General features: G+C 43.3%; 1 protein-coding gene across 6 annotated transcripts in view; it reads right to left on the reverse strand.

Annotated features, from left to right (window-relative positions):
* Positions 1 to 18,881, reverse strand: part of PRR5 (proline rich 5) — a 75,385-nt gene that overhangs the window by 23,822 nt on the left and 32,682 nt on the right. For all 6 annotated transcript variants that reach the window (XM_050323323.1, XM_050323320.1, XM_050323325.1 and 3 more), the window contains 3 exons: positions 10,296 to 10,376; positions 4,860 to 4,908; positions 4,149 to 4,206 (listed from right to left, as the gene is read on the reverse strand). In XM_050323323.1, the coding sequence (XP_050179280.1) occupies positions 4,149 to 4,206; positions 4,860 to 4,908; positions 10,296 to 10,376 (188 nt within the window). The remainder of the gene's footprint in view (positions 1 to 4,148; positions 4,207 to 4,859; positions 4,909 to 10,295; positions 10,377 to 18,881) is intronic.

The following is an 18,881-nucleotide window of genomic DNA, read 5'->3' on the forward strand; positions in this document are numbered from 1 at the left end:
CAGGCTACCTCCTCTTCTTGTAGTAGTATCCACTGGACAAGCCAGTGGAGGAGAGCAGGAGGAGCAGGACACAGCAGGTTAAACAGGGAAGGTTTTCTGCAGAGGAATCTACCCCCCAAACTCCCTCTGCCCTTCAAGCTGCAAGGCAGCAGAGCAAACCACACTCTGTGAAGATGCCCCACAAAGTGTCCCCTCAAACTGATCCCTTTGCTTCCCCATATCTCCACTTACACAGAAAACCTCACCCAGGCTCTGTGGGAAAACACAGTGGTGTTTTAGGGCTCTAATTTTTGCTGTAACACTCAAAGGACGCTGCCAGAACCCTGAGCTCCCCAAGGAACTCACAGCCAGGCCACCTCTTTGTCCATTTGCGCCCCAGCTGCAGCCACCTGGCAGCCTCCCTAGGGGAGGCTGGAGAAGCTCTGGCCAGGTTGTACAACCAGTCTGGACACTGGGTTCCTCACAGAGTATTTTGTAAAACACAGAAGCAAATGCAGGAGTCCAGATCCACAGAGAGGAAACCTGGTGCAACAGCTGGATGCTGGCTTCAAATCCCTGCTCCCCAAAATGGCTCTGTGACTTTGGACAAGCTCTTTGTCATCCCTGTGCCTCAAAACCAACTGTGAAGGGAGAGCAATGCCCCTGCACCTCCACCAGCACTATGAACACACCAATGATTATGAGGCTTTCAGATGAGACAATATGACTTATCAGCAAAGTAAATTCAATAGCAATCAATCAGTATTACTGTTGGTGTCAGAATCAGATACTATTCTTAAGTTTCATATTAGAGCATTATTCTGGGCCTCAGCCAGGGAACATTTTGCCCAGAATTACACACATATCACAAAGCAACTATGCATGAAAGCATCTCCAGTGCTAACTGCAAAGTTAGCCAAGTGTCAATCTTGATTATGGGATACTTGATCCCCCTGCATTTTTAAGCACATGACGAACAGCATCAGCTCTGGCCCATCTGCAACTCCTGAATTATTCCTGGGCTGCTGACTTTAAGTGCTTTCAGTGACAAATGTGGATCACCATGCTGTACTGCAGCTGCTGGCTGGTGCAGCACGCCAAGATCCTCATTTCTGCACCACTAGGCAGGAGTTCTCTCTGTCCAACACACTCATGTGCAGCACTGAAGAGGGTGTTCTCTGTTTCAGGTTTTTAGAACTTTCAGAAAGCTTCTCTTCCAATAGTTCTAATGAAACACAGCATGGAACCAAGTCCAAAATTGCCTGGGAACTGTAGCAGTAATAATAACTACCTGTGCTGGTTTTGGCTGGGCTAAGGCAATTTTCTTCCCAGTGGCTGGTAGGGGCTGTGCTTTGGATTTGTGCTGGAGCAGTGCTGCCAGCACAGGGATGTTTCGTTATTGCTGAGCAGGGCCTGCACAGAGCCAAGGCTTTTTCTGCTCCCCCACCCCACCAGCGAGGGGCTGGGGGGCATGAGGAGCTGGGAGGGGACACAGCCAGGACAGCTGATCCCAGCTGGCCACAGGGACATCCCAGACCATGTGGGGTCATGCTCAGCACATAGAGCTGGGGGAGAAAAAGGAATGGGAATGTTTGGAGTGATGGTGTTTGTCTTTCCAAGGCAATGTTGTGTGTGATGGGGACCTGCTCTCCCAGAGATGCTGAACCGCTGACCAACCATGGGAAGTGGGGAAGGAATTCGTCATTTTGCTTTGCTTGCATGCATAATATTTGCTTTCCCTATTAAACTCTCTTTACTTCAACCCATAAACTTTCTCACTTTTACTCTTCCATCTCCTCCATCCCATCAGGGGGAGTGGGAGAGCAGCCATGTGGGGCCAAGCTGCTGGTTGGGGTTAAACCACGACAAAACCTTTGCATTTTAACACCCAAATACCAGTGCCTGAAACACTGAAGTGTTTCCAAGGTACAAATCTGATCATGAAGAAGAAGCCCGACAACTCCACGCCTCCAGGGCACAGTTTTAAAGAGTTAAACATGTTAGTTGCCCACAAGTTGAGGTTAAGTAGAAACTAAGCCCTTACAAATCTGGTCCTTTTCAAATCTTGCTGCTAGAACTGTAGGAAGTCAAATTACCCTGGAGAGGAAAACATGCCTTTACTGTCACACACTTATCCCACCTTGTGGGCAGCTTGTTTTGTGAAGTGATGGATTTCTGTACAGCAGCTCAGCAGGGCTGCAGAGTTAAATGCCTTAGGCAGGGCAGGACTTTTATTGAGGGCTGTGGAAGAATTCCCATGGTTTGTTGATGATTTCACATGAAGGAACAGGACTTACATGTCCCTTCAAGAACACATCTTTTTTACTATCAGGCAAAGATCCCTACATTTACGATAAGCATTTGCTGGATTGCAGGAAACTGGGTTACTCTAAATGCTCATTTTAATGAAGCACAATATAATCAATATTGTATGACATAAAAAATGTGTGCAGTGCTTTTCATAGGGCTTCTAAAAGTTAACTGAAACTCCTGAAAGAAATGTAAGAATAAATAATTAGGTATTAGGAAGAAATCCTTCCCTGTGAGGGTGGGGAGGCCCTGGCACAGGTTGCCCAGAGAAGCTGTGGCTGCCCCACCCCTGGAAGTGTCCAAGGCCAGGGCTAGTGGAAGGTGTCCCGGTTTAATCCCCACCTTACCAGAATTTCTGACTGTATTTTAAGGGGGCAATCACAAAACGACACACTAAAAAAAAACCACAAAAAAACCACAAACAAACAAACAAAAAAAACACCCAAAAAAAAAACCAACCAAAAAAAGCTTAAAGCCAACAGTTTGCTAAAATTTTGTATTTCCTAAACATGGTCCTATATTTGCAAGCCCTTAACTGGTCTCCCATTTCAGTTTTTCATCTCAGCTTCGATCTCAAACATCAGATACGGTATTTTTTATTTTCAAGCTGGTAAAATCTGAAAAAAATAGTGTTGGACCTTGCTAGGTCTCTCATTCGCTGATTTGATACTTAAAACCCAACTTTCTTTATGATTTACAAAGCAGTTGTGAAGGCCTTACGGCTCCTCTTGTGCTCTCCAAGCTGTTATTTTACACAACTGAGGAATCTGGTGTTCAGCTTAAAGAGTTTCAGTACTCTTTTTGTGGGTTCTGGGGTTTTTAATGTGAAATTGGTTCCCTTTTAGTGGTGCTCAGGGCTATTGTCTTTTCATCAGGAAAGCTGGGTCCCATAGCACCATCTTAATCTGATCAGTGGTACTGTTGGTAATGAAAGGTCACGTCCAGGATTTATAGAGAGCTGAGACTAATGGAAATGGTTGTCTCCAAGCTCCTGCTTGAGCAGTTTATTTAAACTGTTATTATGACTGCAGCTTTGAAAAAGGAAAGATGCATTTCTTTAAAATTGAATTTAACTTCCCAAAGATCTTAAGACTGTTTTCATGGGCAATAATTTCTGAAGATAATCCCAAACCATTTCACACCTGATGATGTGCAAAATCAGAGAATCCCTGAGGTTGGAAAAGGCCTTTAGGATCATCAAGTCCAACCATTCCCCCAACACTGCCAAGGCCACCACAAAACCATGTCGCCAAGTGCCACATTTTAAATCCCTCCAGGGCTGGTGACTCAACCACTTTCCTGGGCAGCCCCTTCCAGTGCCTGAACAACCCCGTTGGTGAAGAGATTTTTCCTGATATCAGATCTAAACCTCCCCTGGCTCACCTTGCATGCCCACACCTAGGGCAAAATGGCATATTTAACAGCACATCTAAATGCCACTTAATAGCACAGGACACACGCTACAGGTGACTGTAAAACAACACATCAGGTGGAGGTTTATCCTTCCATAAGGTGACACCTCCAGAAGGTGTAGACCTCTGGAATCTTCCTGCTCATTTTTTGGTTTCCTAAGAGATCTCAGTCTATTTTTCCACTTTTCCTGAACATTCAGCAGGCTATAACTGAAGGAGGTGTCCATGCTGGAGGCAATCCTTCCTTTACCCCCTGGGTGCTGCTCTAGGCAATCACCTCCCTTGATGAAAGCTCATGAGAACACCAAGGCAGGATACAACAGCCTGTAGGAATGGATTGGTAAAGGCTAATCCATAGTCCCAGGAAGATAATGGAAAGCATCCCACTGCCTCCAAAAGTCATTTGCTAACACTTCTGTGACAGACACAGCTCAAAATCCAAGTTACCTTCATAAAACCGGATCTTGTCCCTCAGGATCACCATGCCTTTTGTGAGCAGCTGATTCTGTAAATAAAATATAGACCACCTTTACTCAATGCTGCACTTCCCTACAGCCATCACATTTCACATTTTGTTCATTCTTAACTTTTGACAGTGAGGGGGGATCTTTTATTTTAATGATCAATCATCGAAGGGTTCCTCTTGTGTCCATCTTGCTTAAATCATTTGGGACACTTGTCAAATGGTGATGTTTTCAGGACAAAGCTTGTATTTTGTGCAGTACAAAGTGCTTCTCAAACTTCAAATGGCTGACTCACAAAACATGGACTCTATTTTAGAGAAACAAATAAAATATTGCTTCAACAGACAGTGGCACTTACTGCTAAATGTCTTTCCTAGCAACTATGCTACAATGAACTTCACTGGTTTACTCAGGAACTTAAAATTTAAGTTAAAAAAGAAAATGTGTGAAATCTACTGAAAGACAGCAATGTCATACAGAAGCACAGGGACAGCTCAGGCTTTCACTATCTAATTATATAAATATATATAAAATCCAAACCTTATTAAGCCACAAATGACAAAAACTCAGAGAAGCCAGTGCACATCTCTGAATGGTTTCAAGGGTCTCCAGATCAGCATTTAGAGTGGGTGACATGATTTTGCTCAGTAGCATGGAACAAAAATGGATTTAAATAAAGAAAGCACGTGCCTACCTGCAGATATTCAGTGAAAAAGGATCCCAGTTCTGTTTTCAGTAATTGCCTGTATTGAAAAGAGTAAGAAAAGAATCTGTGTGATCAGCTGTGCAGTGCACGAGAGAGGGGAAGTCATTAACAGCAAAATATTTTTGTATGAGCACAGAGCCTGTCAGTAATGACTAACTACAAAAAGGGCAAACAGGGTCAGCAAATACCAAGCCTCCCAACCAGCCTTTCTGGGTGTTGAAAAATACCTGCTGTGGTTTTAGATGGCTCAGTTGCACAAATATCCATGAAAGGAAATTTAAGATTTGATGAAAAGAGGATGCTTTCCATCCTACATCCAATCCTTTTAAAAATGCTCAGATTGTTCCCCTGCAGTGCCAGGGCTTCACTGGTGCCTGGTGACATGGGAGAACTCCTGGTGATCTCTGACTGTCTGTGGGGCTAAGCCAAAAACTGAGCATGTGACTTGCCTGTCATCTTCAAAGAGCCAAATCAACCCTGCCCTGCATAAGGGTGAAAAACAGAGCTGTGAAAAAATATTTGGAGAGAAACCCAAAGCAGGATGATACTCTGTGTGTTTTGTTGCTGGTGTGAAACTTGGCCAGTTTTTATCGGAAGGACCACGATTTTCCACTCAGGAGACCCAACAGCTTAAGTTTTACATTAGGGTTTTAAGTTAAGTTTTATATTATGGAAAAAGCAGGCAGGAACTGTACAGTCTAGCTCTGCCTTTCGTGATTCCTCCACATTCAAACCTACAAAGCAACTTTGGAGAGTAAACAAAACTCATGTGCTGAAAAAAATATCCCACAAACAACCCTCAAATACTGAAACTATATTCAATCTCAGTCCAACTCACTACATTGCTAAAAAGCTGTATGTTATTTAAGTCTCACATATTAGTTCTCTGCAGCCAGGTCACTACTTAAATGCGTAAATGACAGCTCAGACCTTACAGAAGTGCAGCCCCAGCTGGGTTTTCTGAACATGTGCAAATCTGGTCTGGAGCACTTTTGGAAACCTGCCTGTGTTACCACCTCAGGTCCCATGAAGAAATGAGGTCAAATTTGATTTAAAAGCTAAACATCCACTGCAATTAGGGTAGTAATGAAATTTTATCTTCAGGAGCTTGTTGTCTATCTCTTCATGTTATGTCTTTAACTGACAAATAACTCATTAATCAAATTATTTTACTAGTAAGCAAAGAGACATCCAACCAATCCCTGTATTCCATGAAAGTCTACAGGAGCTGGTTCTGATGTTTTTATAACAGATGCTTTGGCACAGCCTCTCGAGAACCCCTGAAAGTTCAGGGCAAAGAGGAGCAGCTCAGATTTTAGGAGGCTGAAACAGAGTATCTGATTTATTTATCCTTAAGAACATGTCCACAATGACCTCACAGCACCCTGTGGAAACACTCTAGGCAGAAATGAAAGAAAAAATAAACATAAGGAAGAGGGGGTTTGAGATGCTTAAGAGGCATCAGAATCCTTTTCAGCTAGAAACTTGATTAATTCAGACAAACTATCTACAGACAAGAATTCTAAAACCCCACTCAGGCTTTACCCACAGGTCTCTCATTGCCATGAAGAGCCATTGGATTGCCAGACCCCTTGGCATGGGAAGTTGCAGTTTTGAATTCTCCTGTAAGAGAGAATTTATTCCCAAGTCTCTCTTCATGCCACTGTTTCAAAAGAACACTGATACTCTATGCTGACATTTGCTTAGCTTCCTACCCTCTCCTCACACTGGCAGCTCCACCTGGATTCCTCACTGTCTTGAATGCAGTCTTGCAAATACCTTCCCTTTTCATATTTTAGGTTCTACTGATAATTCCTGGCATTTAGGGCAGGAAATAATAATAATAAAAATGTTCTACTTAACCAGTAATAAGTAGACATAAACCAAATAGATATACAGATAAAACAAAACCTGACCACATTTCCATTTTTTCAGCTGTGAATGGACTAAACAACCCGTTTGTAGTTAATTACATGCACTGGACACACCAAGCAGCACCATGGCCACACAACATCTCTGTTTACAGGGCAGGAGAACTGACAGTACAATTGATGCATCTTGCTTCTTGAATCCCTAATAACACAGGTACTTCAAGCTACTTAATTAATTTCTAGTGAAGCAGTGAGGCCCTCAGGCCAGATCAGAACACTGGTGTTTGACGTTCTTTGTACATATTCATTTAAAAGGGATCCACAGCAAAACTGGATCCAAGACATTGCTTGTGATTTCTTTTTCACCCTTGCTTCATTTCCTTTAAGAGGAATCAGTCAGACTGTCAGATCCTGGATAATTCCAGTTACTGACCAACCTTAGACATGTGGACATCATGGTGAAATCCAGGTGAAAATGTGACTAAACCTGAAAGAGGTCCCTGACCAGACTGCAGGTCCCATTTCAAGTACATCTAATTTTTAAACCACTCTTATGAAACTTATCTGTCATTGGCATCAGGTCTTCATTGCCTATCTAATGATTTAATAAATTAAGATGAAAATATAAATCCATATAAAACATGCTAAAATAGCTCATGACTATTTTTCTTCCTGATGCTGCTTCTTTGTTTCATTTTGAAATTAACTCTTGCAACATTACTCAGAATGGACAGCATAACACTGTATAGTAACTATTAAATAAAGTTAAGTGAAGCACATGGAAACAAGTGATTTGACTGGCTTTGAACTCTTGCTGCTAAAGAGGAAATGCCACTAAAATGTGCTTTGTTTGCATCAAATCAGTATCCTGAAACTCAGAAAAGAGGCAGCTATAAATATGTATTAGCTTTAATACAGGACATCCTGCTTCCACTGCATTTCCCTTTCCTTCCTTTTCTTCCTTGCTTTACAAGTGGTCAAAATAAACACTTTGAAATGGTACATGAAATAAAAAAGGACCACTACTGAGTTACAAGTATCATGCACTTGCACCAAGGGAAAACTAAACAATACATATATGAATGTAGATTTTTACTGCCTGACTTTTGGATCAAAAGTTACAGCAGTGTGAGAGAGACTCAAATCCCACACTGGTTTTATTGGCAACAGGAATTCTGAGTGCTGTGAAACTCCATATTTAAGGCCACTTTCTACCACCAGAGGAATGCAAGAATACCGTCAAAAGGTATAAACAAGTGGCAGCTCCTGTGAGCCAAATCTAGAAGAGAAGTGGTACTGTACAGATCTGTACCCACTGATGTTTTCTTAAATCATCAGAGTTCAAAGCCTTGAGATGTGTGCTCAGAAAAGGAAGTTTTATGTATTTATTTGCACCTATGCCATAACTGAATATACGTGACATTCCTGAGTCAAAACAATGGTGAGCAAGTATTGTTCAAATATTTACACTCAGGCTGTGAGTCCACTTGGACATTCAGGGGTTTATTATGAAAACTATTCCAGAATCTGTTGTATTACAGTGGTAAAATAAAATAACATTTTTTACTAGCCTGTAACTGTTAGAAAAAGTAACTAGCTAATATTAACCATTTACCTGAATGCTGCCCAGTTGAAAATAATGGCTGTGTGTTTTTTCATTAGGTAGTTGTGGGGGAAATGCATCTAAAACAATTGTAAGGCAAGTATACACTTGTTCCACTTCTGAGGTCTTATTAATGAATCAGATATTTTTGCACTCAATAATAACATGAACCCAAAGAAAGCTATTTTGAAATAAATAACAGTAGCAGTAGGACAGGTATTTTTTGCATGTGTCAGATCTGAAATTTCGTAACTTGGTTTTGATCTGAACTTAAGAGAGGCAAAAGGGCTTTGGTTGCAACCAGTCAGGAGATCCTAAAACACTTTAGGTTGTGATCAGCAGTAAAATGAAGTGCACAGCACAAGTGCAGCAGCTTCTGGAAAGAGGCTATGGCTGGATATGTGAAAAAAACTCTAAAATCCAGCCTATCTGTAGTCAGCTGCCTCTTCAGCTTCATGGGGTATTGCAATAAGTTCAACACAAGTGTTTTGTATGGTGCAGGGTTTATATCCAGGTAAATTCAAGCAAAATTTGGGCCCAATTCTATCTGTCTTCTGTTTGTTGGTTCATACAAGATGTCTCTGTCACAGCAGCAGACAATTCTTCCTCTTTGTCCCCCACCAGCAGATGAGCACATTAAGGCAAATGCACTGGGCCAGGAATCTCAGCCCAGAACCACCGTTGTTTTTGTCATTCAGATGAAGCTGAAGAATCCTAACTGCACTTACAATAATGATGATTAACCATTATTCCAATAACTACCTCAGCATGATTGATGGATCAGGCTAACTGACAGCCATCCTAGAGAAGCTATTCTTTGGATGTCATTTTCTCCCCAGAGAAGTAAGAAATAACTGAGCAAGTTTCTTTTAGACAAAGAGAGGAAAATGAGCAAACACATGCCCAATGCCATTTGTTTGGACTGCTCTGAAGGTATTCCCCCAATTAAAGGCCAACTACCCCACACTGGGAAAGATAAACCCAGTATATCTGGATATTTGGGGGATCAGACTCCAGTGCCCAGACTGAGTAGGAATAACTGAGGCTCTTATCTGAAGACACTCAAGGAATGCAATAAGCCATCTGTCTTTTGTAAATGCAGATTCTTCTCCACCATTTATTTTACAAAGCACTGGGACAAATTTCTAAAAGAGAATCTGCTGCCTTTCCCTTGCCAGTGAGAGAGGGTTTGGTGAGCAATAGGAAGTGCTAAAAAAGCAGTAAAAAGTGCTGTAAATCCAGATATCAGTTTATCTCTTGGTAAACTTTTCAACTATAAGTGAAATAACTTGAAAGGTAGGATTATTGAACCCCTTTTCCTTTTTTTTTAATTTTTTTTTCAGGGAAAAATTTCCCATTATACATCTCTTAGTGTACATTTAGTCTGTTGCAAACAGTGCCATCACAGTACAAGAAGGAAATAGGAACCTTAACCAACATTGACAAGACACCTTTGTAACTTCTACACATACTCATATGAGGAAGGAGCAACTCTACACATATGAGGAAGGAGCAACTAAATCCAAGGGACCACCAGGCAGCACATCTTTCCTTGCCAGGTCCCACTGAGTGCTTGGAGGCTTTCCCTCCTCCAGGGATGGAAGGGAAGCACCTCAGAGCCAGGCCTGGCCTACGGAAATGGCAGCATCACTGCAGTGGAACAACGCTGCATCACTAGAGGGGTCCAGCTTTTCCCTTCTTCAATTTTAAACCAAGTACACCAAGACAGAAATAAACCCTCCTCCTCAGGGCTGGATCCCTTCCTGCAGGAGGAACCCAGCTCTCAGAGCACGGCGAGGTGTTGACGCGCCTCAGCAACAGCGATTCACTGAGGCCAAACTGACTCAAACTAACGCTGGGGGGGAAAAAAAACCCCCACCTTAATACTGCTGCAGGAGCTTTGCAGTGCAAGTGGTGCCAACAGCAACCCACCAGAGTCGAGGCTCTTACCTGACTCCTTCGTTGAGGTTGTAGAGTTCATGGTCTGGGAGACCCTTACGCTGGAACACCGCTATTACTCCATTGTGGATGCTGAAAGAGGACACAAGGAGACATCAGCACCCAAAAACATTTCAAAAGGCTGTCACCTGATGACTTCTGGTACCCCATGCAAACCCTAAAGGGAATTATTGCCTAGAAAATAGATGACACCTTTGAAAATCAGCTCTTTTTGTTCTGCTACAACTTCGTAGCTTCAACAGTTGCACATCTGAAATCAGTGATTTCAGAAAACTTAGGCCTATGTATTTTAGGTACTTTAAGTGTAACTTTTAATATATTTGCATATTAAGTATTTTGAAGTATAGTTTTTTCTCTGTGGCTCACTACAGAGACAATTAACAGCTTTGCTATGAGATCAGTGGTAATATTCCCAGCATTGTTGGCATGAGTTGTGGTTATTTCATTTCATTATCAACAAGTTATCATTTATACAGGCTAGACACTATACCTGAACTTTTATCCCTAAATATAGCATTCCTTTTCTAGAATGTAATCTCAGAAATTTTTAGTTTTTAATCCCCCCCAAGCTCTATGAATTTTAAGTCCATTTAACCCATCTCTCATTCATTTTTGAAAATGTAACAGTAGAAATGGGGCAACTGGTTACAAAGACTGTTTCCTATTATCACTCGGTCATTTCTCAAAGATTTACACTTCAGCTAAAGGAAAGGCAAGGCTGTGCTGAAAGAACTACAGGTTTAAGAGTTTCTAAGGGGGACAGCAGGAGAGGGTTAGCAGGATGTGCTCAGCACAGGCCAACCATCTGTCCCACAAAAATGCTCCATTTTTGCTGTCAGTGCCATTTGTAACTGTTCTGAAGGCAGATGTTGCTTAGAGGTGATGACTTTCTGCTGCAATCAGGTGCAACCAATGACAGGATTGAGACCAGAGAACTCTCTAGCTCAGTACAAAGCCACACACCCAATGCTGCCTCTGGACACCCGCCCTATGAATTTCAGGATGTTGAGAGACAAAAACCTGCCAGGTACTGCAGGTACCTGGCAATTCACATGCTGAAGCAGAGACACTGAATGGTGCCATGACCTCAGCAAGACTGTACCTCAAAGGATTACTGAAATGACTGTGTGCTTCAAAATGAAGCTCTGAAATGCTCCTGAAATACACTGAAAACAATTAGTGTGGTGACTCATCACCCTAATTCACTGAGCTTAGGTCTGAGGACAAAGGTGAAGAAATGCCAGAGAAAAGTGAGACTAAACCTGTTCCAGCATTAGGAGAATTGTCCTTCCCCAACCTAGTGCCACCTTTTTTAGCCTCACAGTTTTGACTCCAGAAGGAAAGAAGACTCACACAGTCCCTCCATCTGTCAGCTCACCCCCTTTTCTCAAACACTCCTCCACTCTTGTAACTGCTTAGCAACTTCTACCACATTTAACTAGGGAATGGAAGTCCCCAAAACATTAAGGTCTTTTAGGTTTCAGCTGGGGTAGAAGAAGCATCTTTCAGTGACTAAGGACATTCTGCAGGGTGAGCTCAGCCTTTATTTGACATGCACACAAATGCTTTTATAGCTTCCTGACACTAACACACAAAAAAAGCAGCTTTTATCTGCTCCACTGCCTGTGGTACTGCCACATGAATTCCAACATGACTGCTCTTAGTGAAGTGACCCAGTCAGTGCTAGTGGTGGGAATGAAGTTATTTCTGTCTGACTTTACCCTGTGTGTAATATAAAGATGATGCCACAGCTTCTCTGAGCAGCCTGTGCCAGGGCTTCACTGCCCTCACAAGGAAGAATTTCTTCTTAACATCTAATCTAACCCTACTCTCTGTCAGTTTGAAGCCATTCCCCCTTGTCCTGCCACCACATGTCCTTGTAAATAGTCTCTCTCCATCTTTCCTGTAGGCTCCCTTCAGGCACTGGAGGGCTTGGTCAGCTCCAGGGTCAGATCCAGCCACAGGGGGATGATCCCCCTGCAAGGGGATGTCATTGCAGGAGCTGTGCCAGGAGGCAGCAGAGTGTGCCTGGGGCCCTCAGGCACCCACACCAAACCTTCCCGGGTAAAACAGTCCCTTTCAGTGCCTGCTGGGAGCACAGGACTGGGGTGGGAGGTAAGCCTGGCACTATTCACCCAGAGATTCAAAATGCAGGTAACACACTGTTAGAAAAGTTCTGCCACGCTCAGCTGCGGAGAAAGGAAATTAAAAGTGGCAGGTGGAGGGTATGATACACTGTGGAGAAATCCAGAAGCAGATAAAAATAAGAACTATTATCCTCTTCTCTCTCTTGAAGATGTTTCCCTTACACACTCCCCCCACCATGGCAGCCCCTCTTTTCCCTCTCCACCCACGGGCACAGACACACACTCATGATCTCACCCAGCTTATTTTGGCTGGCTCGAACAGACACACTCAATTTACGATTATTTGAAAATTGGCAGCTAAATGTCTCTGGTACACAGTGAAGTGACTTGGGTGTTTTAATATTATGAGTAATATGGGAAGAACGATTAATGTAGTGAATAAAACAAGCAGTCTTTACACGCTCCTCTGATTCGGAAATGAACTTTGCAATGTTCCCTGCCAACCTTCTGCAGAGAACAATGACTAAATATCTCTCCCAAAAGCCAACGTGCTCTCTCTCTTTCTCTCTGGCACTACTTTCTGAGCAAGGGGGAAGTTTTCTCTCTCCAGTTTAACAGGTCCATTATTATTCCTTAAAAAAATAAGAGAGAGTAAGCTTTTTAAACAAGAACTAAGGGGGACAGGTTGTGAGGATTCAAGTTATTGCCTGCATAAAACATCCCAGCAGCGATCTTTTAACCTGCCTGGGATCTCCCTTGCAGTGTCTGGAAAACAAGTCTTGGCCTCACTATGTTGACTTCCTTTCCATTGCAGACAGCAGTGCTTGTATGGAGGGTGCAGGATTACAGTCCCTGGCTGCAGGTGACATTGGAATGCCACTATGGTCTGGCCCTCCACTTGTCCAAGAGGCAACAAAAAGGAACTGGAATAACCAGGATGCTGTTGGTGGCCTCGGTGGCAAGATATTAAAAAGTTGGCTCAAATCTTCTTAGTTACCTTAAGCTAATAAAAAATCCAGCCCTTGCTTGAACCTAAGCAATTCTATGGTTTCTATGAGTGATTGTTTTAAAAGGGTTTGGTCACAATGATACAACCTTTTGGTGTAAAGAAAATCTGAGCTGCTGTTTACAAACAGAAATCCTGCAGGATGCTTGAGGTGGGTGGATCACCTTTACTGTGTCTGTGACCACTCTTCACTGAGACTTAAGTCAATAACGAATGCAATTAAAGTTACATTGTAATAGTTAACCTGAACTGAAAATGCCTTGTAAACTCCCTTCTGTAACTCTTTTACAGTGTCAAAGTTAGTAATGGGTGTACTGATATTACTCTGAACACCTTCCCTGTAGTTGCTGTGTGTGTAAATACGTGCACAAGATCATAGGAAACAAAACAGGGTCCAAAGAGCTGTACAAAGCAGGCTGGCTCTAGGAGGAGAAAACAGGATCAGAAAACTGAAGAGACCATTTTTTTCTGGTGGGGAAACAAAATGTCAGATGGCTCCAGCAATGTATGGTACTTACCTATCCCACAACAGGTACAGATTGACAAAAGAAAACTATGTACAACCAAGGCAGCACTCACAGCCACAAAAATCAAGCCAGCAGCCTAAGAAACTTCACCTCTCTGGAAAGACTACTTATTCTAGATTTGCCTGATCCTCCAGAGAAGGAGGCAGCTCCAGGATTTGTTATTCAGCTGTGCAGGATGTGGGGAATGGCAGCTCCAGCACTCTCAGCACAGACCTTCCCCACCTTTTGCTTCAGCACAAAGGGATCTGGAAGGTGTAAATTCCCGAAGCACAGAGCTGGATCCTCATTGATGTTCTTTCACTGACATTTGGAAGCCAAGAAGTGATCAAAATACACTTTTCTGCCAGGTGAGAATCAGTTTGGTCACAGAGATGAGGAACAACTCCAAAGCCGGACCCACAAGTCTCTAAATCCTGACCTATGCGCTTCAGCTGTGGCCACAGCCCTCCCAGCTCAACATTTCCTGGGAAAAGCATCTGGACTGCCCTATGTTTACATTCATGCACAGCACACAGGTAATTTTAGCTCTCTAAAGCAGCCACTGCCTTTGTATGCAAACAGCATGGGCGAAAATACCACAGTGATTTTTATGTAGTGTTTGCAAATTCTCCCCTTCCCAGAGCTCCAGGTGAAATCCAGGAGCAAAAACAATGCTGTCTGAATGACCACACCCTGTGACTACCAGGCAGTTAAAGACAACATTTTCATTTTCAAAAGGGACTGAATGACTTGGGGCTCATTTCCTCTGGACAGTTACAGGAACAGCTAATTTACAATAATTAACCTGATACACTTCCATCAAAACCTTCCTGAAGACACCCTTGCTACAGAAGAAAACCTAATTTTTCTGAACTAACCTAATCCAATTGGAAAGAGTCCATTTTCAGCACAGCTTCAGTCCAGTTGCAACTGCACAGGCTTTCCATGAGGCTTTGACCCTTTCCAAATAAGCTTCCAGCTGCTAGTTCACTTATGTTCCTGGAATTTCTACCAAGGTAAAGCAACCTGCAAAGAAGGATAGGCTTCAGTTTTGCACTGGATCATGCAACTGGAAATAAGCTGGTCTGCAAAACTCCCTTGTCAAAGAGTTTGGGAGGCATTAGTTCACTAACTCACCAACTACGAACACTTGTCTTACACAAGAAGAAGCTGAGACAGACAGGTGAAGGGACTTCCCAGAAGTGTTACTGAGACTCAGTATTTCTAGAGATTGTAGGACAAAGGAAACTGTGGCATCCAATTATAACTGCATTGAAGGAAGGATAAATAATTATGGAGGGCTATGGGGAGCAGCAATTCTCCATCATCAGCCCGATTCTTACTGCAGTCGAGGCCGGAACATGCTCTGTGGTGCAGTGGTGCTTTGACCAGTGGGAAGTCCTTTCACAATCCCTGTTCCTCCTCCCCATCCCAGTTAAGCCCTGTCTGCCCCCCATGCGCACACTGTGTCAAACATTCCAAACAAAGGGTCATGAAAAAAAAAGGGTGATCCTCAGACAGACAGTAGAATTTCAAAATATTTCTAAATAACCACTAACTATTAGAAAAAAGAAAATTTCCTAGTGGTAGAAGTCATAGATAAATATGCTGGTCTGGAATATCTTCTCCACTAGAAAAGCCTGCCTGTGATCTGAAAAAAACATTAATTTTTAATTAGAAGATGAAATATGGTTTGTATAACTGTAAAAATTACTTTACGGCAAGTTATTGTGCTTATTACAACCCCATAAAAATTAGCCCTAACCATAAAACCCTCTGTGATTCCATATGTCTCCCTGGATTTACTGCTGATCCCACTAATGTCTCAGGCATCTCATCTGTGTTTTCTTCGCCTCCTTTTTGCTGTCTCCCACTCCTTCATGTTTCTGTGGATTTTCCCCATTTTCTTACACCAAAAAGGATCTAAGTGCCTTTGACCAGAGGCTTTCCCACAGCCCAACTGAGACAGTATCAGCTCCTGATTAGGCAGTCTGTGTGAGCTCAGTCAGAACGAAAACCTCGCGATGGATTTTATTTGCCCTGAGAGGGCCCCCTTGGCTTTGCAAGCTCAAGATTAAAACCCCGTGTTTCTCAGTCCAATTGGTTTAGTCAGCATTCAGCCCTCGTTTTTTGCCTGAGGCAGAAGCAGGGGGGAAGAACAGAAGACAATGCTAGTGAAAAAAAATCTGAACTATCTTAATACAATGCAAATTCTGTGAGCTGTAAGGAAACCGTACTGTTCCGCTATGTTGCTGTTGGTTGCTAGTTAACGTGCACCGACGGTGCTCTGCCGCACAGATCTTTTGGGGTTCATGGGAAAGCAGGCTCAGAGAAAGCCATGATATAAAGCCTCATTTGCATAACAGCAGACAGCAGCTCGGGCACCAATTTCCCTTTGATCTCACAGCGCGGAGAAGTTTTAGTTTGGAGGTGAAGGGAAGTTATCAGGGAGAAGAGACCTTCCTTGCTTCCACAGTGCTGCGTGACCTCTGCACGCTGAACATGGCATCAGGCTCCTTCAGCTTGTCCTCCCCTGGTGTCACAGAGCAGCAGGAACCCTCTGGCAAACAGTCTGAGGCTGAGACTGGTCTGAACAGAGCGGAGGTGGTGGAGGGGACATCACTGGGCAGCCAGACCACAGCCACACACCGGGGCACTGCAGAAGGGCAGCTGCACTTCCTCCTCGGAAGGACCCCACAGTGACAGAGCTGCTAACAGATCCCACCAGGATGACTCCAGCTTGAAGCTTTTCAGCTTTTCCCTGGCATGGCTGGAGCAGTATCCTTAGTCTGCCTCAAAAAATCTTCTTTTCAGAAGACCCCTCACACAAGCAGACTTGTATGGGGCCAGGCCCAAGTGGGGTTGCGCTCTAACTCTCCCCACTTTGGTTTTGATGAGCTTGGTTCAAAGCCTCTTTCAAAAGCAGATACACAAATGCCACACCCAGCTAAGGCTGCTAACATTAGGCAAGAAACCAGCAGACATTTAAATATAGAACAGCCAGGCTTGGTGAGAGGGAAAAGCTCTGCCAGTGCACCTCGACTTCTTGATCAGCAAGCTCTTATGGTCAATATTGCACAGAATGAAACAGCACAGGCAATCCTTTTGTTTGGAAGGAAAAATATCCCTGTAAACCGAAGGATGGTGTGCCAGTTCTCTGTTGGGTTGTTTTTAATTTGCAGCAGAAAAATAAAAAGAAATCTTCCCCAGAGCCCAAGATTTTAAAAACCTGGATAAGATTTCTGGTGAGTCCAAGTTCAGATGCCCACTGACATCTCCAGGAGAGATGAACATCAACTCCCTCAAGAGCAGACCCTCCTGTACGTGTCAAGATGGCCACATACTGATGATAGGCAGAAGCTACAATGGATAAATTCTTAATGCAACTAATCCAACAACATTTAAGCCCTGGCTTTTCTGAGGAGAAAGCCCCAGTTTTACAGCCTGTAAACTACCTGAGTTTCTTAAAATCAACAGGGAATACAAGCCTTTCTGTGCCTGAAAGAAGCACCACCCTCACTCTCACTCAGGAGAAAGCCTTGCACTGTTAAATAAGAAATAAGATGTCTTCCCTTTGCCCATGGCTCGTAATCTGGACTACTTGCCACAGCTTTAGGCAGCTCTCAGTGCAGGCACGCGGTGCCCACTTGACCTGACACCACACAACAGCCCTGCCAGTGCTCCCAGGGCGTTTTGGAGGCACGTGCCACCAAACAGCAGGGACAGCCCAGCAATCCCTGCACAGGGAAAAGGCAAGCCAGGGCAGGAAAACATAGACTGAATCCATGCAAAGCAGGGACAGGATGACTGGCAGACACCTATTCCAGGAACAGGCGGTGGGACAGTTGTTTAGTTGTTTGGACGAAACGTGCAGATGTCTAGTTCAATGACACTTCTGGCTAGAGTTATACCTGTCCTGTCCAAATTAAAGTAACAAACTCTTGCTCCATCTCAGTTAGGAAAACCCTCTGGTTTGAGTATCAGCAGCCCCTGTGCCTGCGAGTCTCCCCCTCCCAGCTAGCCTGGTGTCTCACCTGCTCCCCATTCACATCTGCCTCCACAGCTCCCTCCCTGGAAGCAGGACCTGGAAAAGCTAATCCCTGCCAACAAAAGCTGCCAGCACACCATCAGAAAAAGGCTGTGGGGACTGTGTTCTGTCACCTTGATTCACACCAAGGAGTATATTACTCCCTGCTGCTTCCCGTGAGGCTGCTGGCCAAATAAAGTCCAACTGGCACAAAGGTTGCCCAGTCTATCCTTTAATTACCACCACTATCCATCCAGATCTCGGGTGCAACTCTGGGTCATACAAACAGCGTGATCTTTGAGTAGAAGCTCAGTCTCCTTTGTGACCAGCACAGTTTCAGTGTTCAGTGCTCTGCTGCCATTCAACAACTAATTCTTGACGCTGACATGAAACCACAAATGAAGAGGTGAGAAGGACAGAAGATGTGGTATTTTATATAGTTCATTTCTCTCAAAACTGAACTACCTTTAACAAATGTGTCTATAGTCCACTGGTATTTTTCTTCCTGCACTTGTACCGCCATACAATTATAAAACATTACAAATGACACTTTCCAAGCTGTGACCCAGGAGATGACATTTCGTTTTCAAAAATGACTTGAGAATTTAATTCCTAACAACTTAGAGACTCATGTTCATCTTTTAATAGTGTCACCAAGACAGTCATTAAGATGCTTTCTGAATAATTGGCATTCACAATAAAATGTTTGTATGGGTTTTCTTGTAAAAAAGTCATAAAATTCAAATGTATAAACACAATAAAGGAAACAAGCAGGGCTTACTTTTTCCTGTCCAAAGTGCGAGTGCTTGCGTGTGTACATACACACACACAGAGTAATTATTATTATTTGTAATAATGGGAGTAAATTGAGTAGACTTCCTCATATCTGTATCAACAACCAGCAACATAGTTACGCTGATAACAACAATGTATTTTAATAGCTGTGTGTAA

This window comes from Myiozetetes cayanensis, unplaced genomic scaffold (assembly GCF_022539395.1).
Source record: "Myiozetetes cayanensis isolate MyiCay16 unplaced genomic scaffold, myiCay2020 scf3, whole genome shotgun sequence".
Lineage (NCBI taxonomy): Eukaryota > Metazoa > Chordata > Aves > Passeriformes > Tyrannidae > Myiozetetes > Myiozetetes cayanensis.